This window comes from Gavialis gangeticus, unplaced genomic scaffold (assembly GCF_001723915.1).
Source record: "Gavialis gangeticus isolate Ggan-Ray unplaced genomic scaffold, GavGan_comp1, whole genome shotgun sequence".
NCBI classification, from domain to species: Eukaryota; Metazoa; Chordata; order Crocodylia; family Gavialidae; genus Gavialis; species Gavialis gangeticus.
The window spans coordinates 35227910-35241587 of NW_017729034.1; the positions used below are offsets into that span (position 1 = coordinate 35227910).

At 40.8% G+C, this 13678-nt stretch overlaps 1 protein-coding gene across 2 annotated transcripts in view; it reads right to left on the bottom strand.

The window, feature by feature from the left end:
• CRIM1 (cysteine rich transmembrane BMP regulator 1) overlaps nt 1-13678 on the bottom strand; it is a 509439-nt gene that overhangs the window by 36584 nt on the left and 459177 nt on the right. For both annotated transcript variants that reach the window (XM_019527120.1, XM_019527119.1), the window contains 2 exons: nt 7498-7713; nt 2119-2340 (listed from right to left, as the gene is read on the bottom strand). In XM_019527120.1, the coding sequence (XP_019382665.1) occupies nt 2119-2340; nt 7498-7713 (438 nt within the window). The remainder of the gene's footprint in view (nt 1-2118; nt 2341-7497; nt 7714-13678) is intronic.

A 13678-nucleotide genomic window follows, 5' to 3' on the forward strand; every position in this document is an offset into this window, starting at 1 on the left:
CCCCGCCCCGCCCCGCCCGCCAGGGGCACTGAGTTCATGAACACAGACGGTGTTCGTGAATGCAGTGCCTTATTTGCGGATTTTGCCATTTGCAGGGGATATAAGAACACATCCCTCGTGAATGGCGAGGGCTGCCTGTAGTTGGGAAAAGCAGTAATGGAAATCCAGTGGGGTTTTTTTAGACTTGTTAGATTTGAAGCACTGCTTGGAAAATGCCAGTTTTAATTTTCCTTAGTTTTCTGACTACAGAAAAATAAGACAGAATTTCTTCTGATACAAAGAACTCAGGTAGTCCATAGCAGATCAGAATGTTTTAACACCAAGAATTCCTATTTGAAATCTCTGGGTTTACCTTGTAAATAATGTTTGCACACTTAAGAGTACTAAGTGTGTGGCACACTGGTTGAGAATCACTGTGCAAGTCTGTGCATTTCCAGGTTTCCTACTATGTGTAGTTTGAGTTTGATTTATTTTTTCATCCTTTTCCTTCATGACAGGGAAGTTTAAATATGTTTGCATGTCAGAATCTAGTTGAATATTTCAACATTAACTAATTTTAACTATATATTACTTTGTCAATAACAACATGCAAAGGAGGTTGTAACACGCTAAACATTTAGGAAACCTATCCTTTTTCATTACAATAGATTCTTTTGACCTTCAGTTCAGAAATTAACATCTCCATTGTTTGTGGCAGGACTTTGATATTTAGCTGGGAGAATGCTAATGCATTCTATGTGACTTTTCTTTGTCCTTGAAATTGGAATATGCTAAAATTTAAATTTTTGAAAATGGTGGGCTCATGTTACTGCTAAAGCAAGCAGCAACAGATGCCAGCACTGCTCTGGGAATGCCTGGGAGCTACTGGACCAGATTTGGGGGTAGGGAGGGAGAGGATGGGAGAGGAAGGGAGGGAGAGGATGGGAGAGGAAGAGTGAGAGAGAGCAAGAGAGCGTAAGAGAGCTTTCCATTCCACCCTTCAGACCCAGTAACAGGTACTACCAGCCCACCCCTCCCCTTGACAACAGCTTTCTTTTGTTACCAGTTAATGTTGCAAGTCCTGCAGCTCATATAGCAGAGTTCTGCATAGTTGTGCTGAACATTCAGGTTCAGACCTTTCTGGTTTGATGGGGTGCACTGCTCAAGCAAAGTTATTAAAAAGCCAACCTTTTCCTTCTGTTACTAAAGATATTTATTTAAACTATCGTAAAAAAATGGAGGGATATTTTAAATAATAGTGCTGTGGCTATTCTTGGCCAAATGCCATTCTAATCATAACTACCTTATACTGCTATACTTCAAATGCAAATCCAGCTTGTGTCCATTACCACAGTAAGGTTTTGTAATATGCTTAGTATTATTTTACTGTGAATATTTTGTATTGTTTCTCCCAATTATACTGAACTTGCATTTTTCTATACTAAATTTCATTATTTTTCTTTCTAAAGCTTATATACTAACAACATATCCCTATTACATTGTATTACATACGATCACAAACGAAGTTAAAGAAAATTAATTTCTATGTAAAGCTTTCACCAACTGGCTTAAGTAAGGGGCATGGTGGCACATGAATGAAGGATCTTCCTATGGAATCAGTGGCAAGAGTTTAAGCCTCCATTCAGACTTGTGTTTAAGACTGCCACGTCTTGTTGACTCATTTGTAAATGGGTACCTGGTCATTCAGGACAGGGAGTGAAAGGCAGCTGCATATCATATTAGTCACTCCTTTGAGTACTGTTGGCTATAGAAACCAGTACGTTTTAATCGTCTTTATTGTGGGATAGGAGCCTGACAGTTATTCTGTGGTTAGTTATCATAGAGTAATTAACACACTGTAAGTTCACACCATTAATTTGTTCTTGTCTACATAGTTGTAAATTTAAAAAAAGATGGTCTCTCAGTTTTGGATGTAATCTGTGTCTGTGTTTCTGCATTCTGATATAGCTTATAATAGCTGTAAATCAGATAGCTGGGGTTCTGTATTTGAATTCTTGCCCATAGTTCAATTGCAAGCCCAGATTGCACCAATACAAAAGTTCTTAACCTGACTGAAAATATAAAATCTTTTTTCTTGTTCCCAAGAAGCAAGCTATTAAGTATTTTGTATTTGCTTACCGATACAGTAAGGACAGCACTGTCCTTTTCTTAGAACAGGTCTTTCACATGACACTGGTGGGCAAGATTCAGAGTAGCAGCTAATCACTCCATCCATGCAAATACAACTAGTGCAGACATTGGGTTTCCAGGATTCAGCAGTCAGGAAAATATCTCCTTCATCATTTTTGCAGTAACTAGGCATGCTCTCATTGTTTGATGAAGAAGGCTGAAGAGGTTCATCTGTAAATATGAACAGATTTATCAGCAGAAGTAAAGAACAGTTACTCAACTTAACAGTCCTTTGAGATATTCTGTCCATATGTCCTACTTAAGAAAGACTAGAATAGTAGAAAAATGCTATCAAAACAGAAAACTGATCTGGAAGCCTTCATTAAAGAGCAATTTCTTTTTGGGGTGGTGAGGGATGACTAAGTTCCATATAACTGCCATACAAATTTGGAAATAGGGACATTTTTCTAACAGATGGCCATGGTTGCCTGACTTATATGATGGCGGAGTGCATCTATGCAGGGCTGACTTGTTAACATATGGTATTGTTATACAGCTACAGACTTATTGTGATCATCTCTGTCGGGATAATATCTAACCTTAACTCCTGTCATAAAACGTGAGACCATGTGCTCCTGCATGATTTTTATCTTGTTACGGTCATGTGATAAGGCTCTCACTACTTAAGTGTACACAATTTTGCTTTTCCCAGGGCTAAATGAGGTTTGGGGAAGAAAACTGGGAGATGAATATGGGGGTCCATCAGGGACTCTAAAACAATTTTGGATGGGAACTTGAAACAAACCTGAGAATAACCCTGTCCTTATAAGGCACTATATAGGGAGGAACTGCCATGAGGACCTGAATCTCCCTTATCTTCCCTTTTTAAGGTCTAGATTTTTCTCTGTTAACTACTAGGAATCATCTGCTGTTGGAGTTCAGTGGTAGAATCCTTGTCTGCCCTGTGGGAGACCAAGGTTCAGTTCCCAGACATGCTTATAACTATAGCCATTGAAGCACTGAATGTCTGGACTCGGTCTGGCCTTTGGATTCTGTCTCAGTGGCCTAAAGGTGGGGATGGAAGGTCTGGGCAACCTCCACTCCTCCATAGTCCTGCCTAGGCATATGCATCAGAGGTCCTAGCAATCTCTCATGTGTACAACGTGATCCAGAAAACTCAACGATTGCCTACTACTAGGAGTCTGAAAAAAAAAGAGCTAGATGTATGTATGCAGGCAGGGAAATAGGCATCTTGAGAGTTAAGATCTGTGAGCCAGTACTGAGGGCTTTAATCAGCCTACAGATTAGAACTGTCAGATGCCCCCTGACATGATGAATTTAAATTCTTCTCTTTGCTTTTGTGGGATTCTTCCATAAACTTTAAATGTATTGCAGTGCAGATAGTCAAGACTTTGCTGGTAACATGAATCCCTGACTGATGGAAAAGCAGGAGTTTCTGCAGAATAGATTCAGTCTCTTAGTTGTTTTTTCTTCCTCAGTCCTTTTTACATTCTTGAATAGCTGCTACTTAAAGTGATCCTGATACCAGCTAGATCAAGTGATGCTGGAGGTTGCCATGAGACAGGCTCTAACAAAATCCTTGTTTAATAGGCGCAGTTAGTTTACCATGCCTGGAAAGGTCTAGGAATTTGGGGGTTTCTTGTGAATTATTTCCAGTGGAATGTTGTACAACTCAGCCATGTATTTCATCAGATTTTGGAATATGTTTAAAGTAATCTGTTGCACAAGGCACAGAAATTAACTTCTGCATTATAGGTAGAAGACTAAATTGGTGCTCTTCTCCTGTTCAAAAAATGATCTATTGAGTCCCTCTCTGATTCCAACTGATATGAAGGGAGAAGAGCTATGTACTTTGTGCTGATGGAGGGAATGAAAAAGAATGCCTCCCTCAAGTGGTGGAACCACCTTTTCTGGACTCCTGTATCCCTTGTGTGTGTGTAGATGAAATAGTAGCAAAAAAGCTAGTGCTGCTGATATGGTACAAGTCAAGGAACTGAAACACACAGACAGGTTATTTGGTCCCAAACAGGACATGGGCATTGCATATGCTAGATATCAAGAAAGTCAGTACTGAATAGTCAGTTGGAGTAAAAGGGTCAGCTGATTTAGACAGTACCACGTCCTCTTCTTGTACTCAGTACAGAGGTGCCAGTCAGACCTTTCCCAGATCATTGGACTCAGCTCAAACTTTGGCTATAGAGCCTGAGCTAAGTCTAATTATGAATCTAATTATGTACACCTACTCTTTTGTGTCTCTGTCTGGTGATCCTAGGGGAAGACTTGTGTCTTATCTCATCTCCTTTCTAACCATTCATGAAAAGAAAAAAATCAAGAAATGAAACTAAGTTATTGACTAACGACTCTTGATATTTCAGCCTTAGTGCTAGGGATGAAATCATGACTCAGTGGGACAGTAGATGAAAGGGACTGAAGGGAGGGCTGGGCTGTGCCTTAGTTCTATCCTTCTAAGTGTTTGAGGAGGCTTTCAGGGTATGCCCTAGAAGAAATAAATTTAAGTGGTCAAACTTACCTTTTGAGTCCTCTTGGAAAAAGAATGACAGAGTTCTAAAGGAGTTCCCATTGTTGACTGGTACAGAGCATAAGAGAGGTATATCTTAAATCCTGGGAGATCTTGCTTTTTCATAACAGTGTAAATCTTTGTACTGGGAAAGTTAGTGAGTGAGCAAGCAAGCAAGCACTGGGAAGTGGCAGGATCTAAACATATTATCTATGAAAAAAATCAGTAAAATTTTCTTTTGGTGCATCTTTTGCAATGGGCCATTTAGGAATTAACTAACCACTATATTAACTAATCATTAACACAGAGAGGTATGTAGATCCTAAAAGGGTTCCATCCTACTTCCATGTTTGATAAGAAAGAACCAAAGGACAGTTGGGCCTGCTCTGGCCTTTATGCTTTCAGTTGTGTGAAGCTGAACACTGACAACTTGGGTGTAGGCATGGCTCTAACAGACCCTTCTAGCCAAAAGAATCTGATCACTAGAGAGAGATCTATGTAAAGAATTTTCTCAAGAATAAGGATGATCATATTACTAGAGCCAGTCATTTTTTCTTTTTGCTAAAAAGATGTTCTCATAAAATGTCTTCTCAAATATGAAGTCTTTCCATTGAAAAATAAATTCTGACAAAGATATTTGTGTTTTTTATTTTTGGAAAAAGCAACAAAATTAAATTCCTACTTTTTGGCTCTTAGTTCAAACATAAACTCCCAAAGTTCACTCTATGGAACTGGAATTCTCATTTGGTCATGGAAGGATCCAGGAGCTGGATCTTGCTGGCCTCTATGCCTTTGATAATCTTCCCCAAAGACTTGCAGATACTCTCTATCCATGGGCAGCTAAAGAGGTTACCTGATTTTAAAAAATAACAGAAATACTGGGAAAGCCAGAAAGGTCTCAATCATATCAGTGAGAAGGAGCAGGCATTTAGCACCTCTGAAAATTTAAATCCCCTGTTCAGTACCCATGCGCAGCCTGAAAAGGTTAACTTCAGGCACCTGTGCTTTGAAATGCTAATCAATGAAGAGCTAGGTAAACTGATATCTTTTAGATGAAAATGAAAGCCTCATTTAAACCAAAACTTTTAATATTCATCTAGTTTGAAATTCTTTGTGCTCTTTGGTATTTTTCTCACTCTCCATTTTTTGCAGCATTTCTAATGCACTAACATCTGCCGTTACTGGGGCAAGGTGAGGATGGAGGGGGCACAGTGCAGCTGGATTCCCTAAAGAAATTTTTGCCAACTCATTTTGGCTGATAGAGCTGGCACCTCAGTGTATCACCTGTAGTAGTAGTAGTAGTAGTAGTAATAGTAATAATAATAATAATAATAATAATACTACAGGTGCAGTATTGTATGGACTTCCACTGTGCCTGGCCACCTTTTCTCACTGAAACAGAGGATGGATGTCTTCACTTTAAGGAAAGGAGACATCACTACCACTATGTAATGGTAATGACATAAAGACTGGACATGGGAGTGTGCTTGTGATCTCTTTCTATCTCTTAAACACCCATGTACAATCTAGTTTTGGGTATTATATAACTTATTTTATTCCATCTCATTTATAATCTGTTAATTAAAATTAGCCTTAACACTAGTCCTAACTTGGTTTACTTTCTGATACTCCAACAGGAACTTTCCAGTAGTTTAATATATTGCTGTTTATCATTATGTTGTATTTCATCAGCTATTCCAATATCATTTTCAACGCATAACAGTGCTCATACTGACATCAATTTGGTTTCTTAAGGTATTAGATAAAGTACTTTACTAGAATCCAAGATATTACATTTATTGACTAATATAGGAAGTATATAAAAAAACTGGATCACATTTACTTGGAATGATTTATTCATATACTCATTTGACTTATTAGTTTCAATTAGCCTCTAGCTACTTACATATACTTCTTTCTTTTCACAACTTATTGATTAAAGAGATCTATGAGATTATCCCCTGCCAAAGAACAACTGTATTCCACAGCATATTTGTGAGCACTTGGTGCTATCTGTTTATAAATGACTCAAGGAATAGGCCTCCCACAAGTGACTACTCCAGCCTATTGTTAGTAGGAAAAAATTCCTATCAACCTACTTTTTCTTTACTCAGTTCTATCCCATTACTTTTGGGATACTTACATATCCCTTAGATTATGATAAACATATTCTCTTCCTCCGTGGCACCTAGAGGCTTCCTATACTTTTAGACAGCTATCACAGACTCCCTTAGTCAGTTTGGCAAAGTTCTGTTTATTAGCTTTTAATTCTTTCTGTATAAATCAATATCTCCAGTCCGATAATCAGTCTCTTTGTTTGTCTCTGAATTCCTTCAATTTGTTTTAATAGGGACTAAAGTTAAAATTTGTCAGTTGTATTCATCAAGATTGTTTCATCACCTGCACCCAACTTTCTTAAGACTGACCCAAGTTTAGATTTTCTTTTTACTCCCGATCCTCTGATACTTATTCAGGACTCATATTGTAAGCATAAAAATCACTTAACTGCTGATTATAAGAGTTTTAACTAAAGTAGCATTCACTGTGTCACTTGAGACACTCATATGGAGGTCTCTCACTTTATTCTGCTTGCAGATCTCCAAAGTGCTTTCAAGAGCACTCCTTAGAGCACCTGTTTACTAATGCTTTAAGAGATATTGCTATAGCAGCTTTTGAACATCACTGTCAAGAGACTATAACAAGTGATGGTTACAGGACTGCTCTTGTGAAATCACAGGACTAGCATTTTAGTATCTTCATGACTAAACATTTTTTCTACTATGACATACTTTTGCAAAAGTCCCAGAAAGGTCTATGCTGATAGATCTATGTTAGTAAGAAATATTTACCTGGACACTGAGGACAACAGGAGTCCTGTGTACGGGTGGGATTTTGACAAAGAAGAGGTGGACAGACTTCAGTCTCACATAGGACACGTCCACTATGGCAAGTACATTGGGTACAGGAATCAATATTCCATGTTTCTCCCTCCACAAAATATTCTCCTCCTGGAGCATGGCAGATGGATGGACTGGTGAGTTCTGGTTTCTGTACAACTACCTCATCTAGGAAAACAAGAAATTAAAAGCAAACAAGTGAAAATATGTTGAGGCTATAGGTGGTAAGAAATGCACACAGGCTTATTAATTTCTTATTGTTATAACTGAAAATATAAATAATAAGAACAGTAGAAACAAAGTCAAAGAAAAGTAGTTGAGAAAGTATTTGCATTGCTCAGTGTGATTATCTGTATATGATTATGGCAAAAGAAAGGAAAATGAGAAATTAGGTAAGAACTAACCTAAGAAAACGTTAAGAAAGCAAGATATATTTGAGAGGAACAAGTTCAACGCAAATCTACTTAATGGAATAGCTGTAGAAAATGGAAGTCAGTAACTTATAAACACTGAATATTAGTGGACATATTTTTTTTACAAGAGCTTGCAGGGAAACATGGAGGGAAATGTGGACAAAGTAGGTTGTTGCCTAGGACCTCATGCCTCTCTGACCCAGTTAGTTTCTAAGGGTGCCCACAGACATGAGGGGATACTTCTCCAATGCTCTGTAATTAGAACATGTTGGAGCAGACCTGATGAATCAAGTCTGCTAGGACTGCTAATTAGTGTGCTCCAGCCAGCCTCTGCTTTAACTGAAGTTCATCGAATGAGCTTTAGGTAAAGTGCCCCTGCTGCCATTTTGAAGCACAGGGACACTAATTAGCACACCCTAGCACACTCAATTAATTAGTTAGGCTGACTTCAGACTAACACAGTTAAGCACCTCTGTGTCTTCCACAGCCAGAATGAGTAAGCTAACCATTCAGCCATTACATGAAATGGGGGAACCACCTCTTCTCTGCCTGTATTTTAAAAGAAAAGTAGTGACCTAGCTGTATTTTTGAAAGAGACAGGGTAGATGCCTACCTTTGGCACAGACTTCTAGGCCATGGACTCCACATGACCAAAGCCCTAGAAATGGATGGAACTTAACACACACCACTGTCTTCTGTGTTGTCTTGTGTGCTTGCTACAGGCAGGCTCACCACACAGACTTTATGTGGTTTCCTGCTCAGTTTACAGACTGTTTTCAATGGGCCTACCTCACCCATGCTCTGTATATGGAATCTAGGTGCCTAACACAGGATTCTGGAATCCATTCCAGGAGCCAAGATCCAGCTCTGAATCTCTCTGTGAAATGGGGGGGGGAGTAACTGTGATATCTTTTATTAAACCAAGTAAATACTTGGAAAAATTGTTCTTTGCAAGCTTTGGGGCACAAACACCCTTCTTCAGGCATAGGGAGAGTCTGGTGGTGTTTCTGTGCTCTCCTGGGTGGCATAGAAACATAAGCCAATATGCAAAATGCAGGCCTGTGAAAATGCAAATGTGTGGCAGGGAAGATCAGAGGGGATCGGAGAAAACGGGTGCGAGACAGGTAAGTGTGGGTGGGGGGAGCAGGGAATGTTGACTTGTGATAGGATAGACCTGGGTGTTGAAAGAGGCACTCAGGATAACAACAAATGTGGCATATGAGGTGATTCTGATTGATCCCAGTCAAAACCCAGAGCAGCACAGCCCTTTACACATTCAGCTTGTCACTGGGATGAAAGGAAATTAACTTGAATTAGCTTTAATTGTCCTGGGCAAAAAAAATATTATCTTGGAAACTTCACAGGTACCTAAAGTGAGATAATGGGCTTGTACTTCTGTATGATTCCAGGACAAAAAGCTGTCCTGAGAGAAATCCCATCATTTGTTTCTACCCTCACTTTCTACATTAGTAGGGTCTATAGAAATATAATAGATAAGACAGCTAAGACAGATGTCTATCTTTCTAGTCATACCTGGAGATGCAGAATTCCAATCATAATCACCCTTATGTCTCTTGCACTTCTTCAAAGACTTAACCCTGATATTAGTTTTATGGCATATTATAACCTACTATCTGATTCCTGAATATCCCCACAAATAAAAGGTGACAGTGACCCTCTCTGCTTTTGATAAGCCTTGATCTCCCAGTAATCAGCTTCTTTTCTTCTGCTAATTGTTTGTCTGCTGCTTCTGGGAACTTTTCTCCCCCCTCTTCCAAGTGTTTTTTTTACTATGCTATTCTGGCTTTTACTCCTCAGACCTGGAAAGTCTTGCATCCAAAAGCTTGCCTAACTCTATCCCAACTATACAGGTGGTCCAATAAAAAGGTAAAAAATCTACCCAAAGTAATCCTTAACTCCCATTACATTTTCAGCAGTGTTGTGCTTGTCTAAGGGTATGAACAAACAACTTTGTACGAACAAATAACTAAGGGTATGAACAATATGAACAAATTATAATTTGGCCACTTGAAAGGGGAGAAGGAACTGATGAGCTGTTACGCTGTTACCATTTCATCTGCATTAACCTTCAAGGATTGAAAGTTTAAATTGCCTTAACTCTGACACTGAATGAAGTGGGGTTAAAGTTGGAGCAGTTTTGTTACATTTGTATCGCTACACAATCATGCAATCATAGCAGTTGCATAACTTACATATATCCCTTTATATTGATACAATTGTTATATCTGTCTGTACCTTGAAGGATCAGTGTTTGTGTCCCTGACTATGGTTTCTCATTATACCTTCTAATGAGGGGCATGTAGCTCAAATACCTGTTTTCACTTCTAGAGAATGCTGTTAACTTCCAGTGAAAATCAACAAAGGCATCTCCCACTACCGTTTTATCTGATTCAAAGAACATTCAAATTGCTTCTTTCCTGATGCATATGGGCATGCTGAAGAGCAGGGGCGGGCAATTATTTTGGGTGGAGGGCCGCCTACTGAGCCATCGAGGGCCACCTGACAGTCAGCCAGGGGCAGATAAATATTAATTTTCTAAACTTTTTAGGGGCCCCACAGGATGGCCTGGCAGGCCACACCTGGCCCATGGGCCACATTTTGCTCACCCCTGCTGAAGAGCCTCCATTTCCCTCACCCTTACTATGATATTCCCATTTTCCCTATTTGTTATAACATCTGTTGATAATATGTACAACCTGGTAGTGTTTAACCATAGCTGAAACAATTTGGCTGCTCCACTGCCTTGACACCATCTAATTTGTATTTCAGCTGTTGTATCATATTATTTTGTACTGATGATTTCTGCAGGTTTTCTGCATAGATAACAGAAGACACCACAGGCAAGACAATATTAATCTCTTTTAAAATTACAAATAGTCTCAGCAAACTGCCTGCTTTGCATCTGGTCCTTCACAGAGCCACAAACTGACTTATTGTACAGCAGCTCATCCAGGGCTTATGGTCAAAACAGCACAACAGAAAGCACAATTCAAAACTAATGTTGTTTCTGACTCCCATAGCCTGGATATAACTATTGCAACATAACTGCTGCAAAATTATGGAAACTATGACATTCCTGAGCAGGGCGTGATGGGAGAGGGGTAAAGGCATCTTGCTACAGCACTGGAACCCTGAATTCAAGCCTTTCCATGGGCTCATGTCACATATTGCCTCTAACTGACCTAACTATAAATGGATATTGTTTATTTAGGCTAGGAAGTAAAAGATGGCTAGATATGAGGTGAGGCACATCACTCCCTTGGTCTAGGAACAGACATTCAAAAACCCTGAGCCTGAATTGATTTAATCTTTGCAGGTTAGTTTAATCTGCAGAGATTGAACTGATTTGCAAGCCGGTAGACATTCACTTTTGAATCAGGGAACGTAGGTATATGCCTAGAGCGGCTCAAGCTAGAAGTTGGGGGGTGTCAGAGCAGCCCCCCTTTCCATTCCATAGTGCTGAGCTGGGGGGGGTGTGGCCAGGCCCTGGCAGGACGTTATGATTAGGAAGGGGTTTAAACTCCCATGCTGCCCTGCACAGTTCCCCACTGGAGTGTGCTTGGAGGGGGAGGGGGAAGCAGCCCTCACCAGGATTCTCTCCTGCTTGCCGCTCAAGGGGCAGGGAGTGTTGCCGGACTCTGGCCCCCGGCTAACATTCTAAGGCAAGGGATGGGGTGGTGAGGGAGGACTGCTTGTGTGGACTGCACGCATCTGTTGATGATACTAAGCTTTTCAATCTTCCTCTCCCTGCTTCTTCATACTGTCTGCAGCAAACTGACAACACTCACAGGTCATAGTCACTGCAAACCAGATCATTTTTCACACCTCTCTGTCCCCCAGATTGTGGCCTTTGAAGCAAGCCAGCAGTCAGTAGGGAGCTTATCAGAACACAAAACTTATCAGCTTGTCAAGCCCTACAAACGAAAACAAATGCCTCTCTCTCATTAGTTTCAAGAGCTGCTTATCTGTAGGATGCATTTGCAAGCCACTGCCCTCTAGCCCTAAGTGGACACTGTTCTGTCTGCCTTTGTTCCAGTGAAATTGGAGACACACATACAGACACATCTCAGCATTAGCTGCCATGGTGGCAGGGAGCATAGCCAGATGCCAGCTGGCGTCTGTGCCACTGGGGTCCCTGCCGTAGGAGAGGGGCAGACGGGAGGATCCCTTCTAGGGCAGCGAGCAGTGAGGTGGGGATGGGAACAGGGGGTGAAGTAGGAGGAAGACTGGCAGATGCTCCAGTCCCCCACCTCCTCAGCCAGCTGGAGCTCTGGCTAGGGAGGAGAGGGGCAGGGCCAGCCCTGCTCTCTGAAGCAGAGAGCGCAGCCCAGCCCAGAGCTGAAAAACATGCTGGGATACTAGGGAACTTATCTGATTTAACTTAAATCAGGAAGGGATCTGGGACAGAAGTTCCATATAATGGTTTGACCCAATTCAGTTAAGCCTGATACTACATTCAACCAGATTTATCTTAAACCAGTTTCAGCCATTTTGAAACTGGTTTATGTACACTGAACTTATGTTCTGTTACAGGTTTAGACAAGTTTTGGATAACTTAAACTGGCTTATGTGTAACTTCTTTCCCTAGCCTTGGTGACAAACTGGCATACCTTAACCACACTAGCCCCAGTGGGCCATTAGCTTGGGTGGACCTTTGACCTGACTGGATTATATTCCTGAACCTTAGCCAGTCAACTGAACAGTCTCTTAAATCCAGTGTTTCCAGTAAGTGTTACTGACACATACACTGAGAAGGGTGGTTTCAGCCACAGGATGAAATAGTTTTTCTTTCCTTCTATTACCTACTGAAGACCTACAGCTTTCCACAAACTGCAGTCTAATTTATCCGCATAATTAACAAGAAAATATGTGACTGCAGCACAGGAGTAAATTGTTTATCATCAGTCAAAATGTGCATGGCCTTGCTGAGAGCCCAGTAGAACCAGACAGGCTTGGCAGTTTCTTGGAAAAACAGAGGGCATCTATACACATGCCTGATGCCTGCTCCAGTGTGTTCTAATTGGAACACGTTGGAGCAGATTCGATTAATTGATTCTGCTGGAGCGTGCTAATTAGCATGCTCCAGCAGCCTCAGCATTACATGTATTTCATGTCCCTGTTCTTCAAAATGGTGTTGGAGGTGCTTTAACTAAAGCTTGTTGAATGAGCTTTACTTAAGACATCCCCACTGCCACTTTGAAGCATGAGATGCTGAATACACAAGATGCTGCAGTCACTTTAATTAGAGAGGTTCACAAGACCTGTTCTAATAAAAAGTGTTCCCTCTCCCACTCTGGAAAGCATGAGAACATGCCCAGAAAGTACAGGAAGGTAAGGTGAGTGGCTAGCTAAGGAAAAGCATACAAAAGTCAAAGGGGACAAACTAGCAGTGATCAAGGCCTTGTGTGTTCCTACAGTTCTATGTTAGTGAAGTCTGTCATTGCACTGTACTCTGGAAGCTAGAGGAGCACCGATATATCGGTCCCATATCAGACTGGCACCGATATAAGGAAAATTGACTGCGTCAACAATCAGCTTTTTTGGTTGATGTAGCTGATAAATGCTGTGTGTGTGCATGCAGCCATGGCACAAAATGCAGGGCGCCAGGAGTGCATCTCAGCAGCATGAAGAGCAGCTGGGTCCAGCTGGTAAGTCTGTTGGGGGGAAGAGGCAAGGGGGGGAGGGAAGAGGCAAGGGGG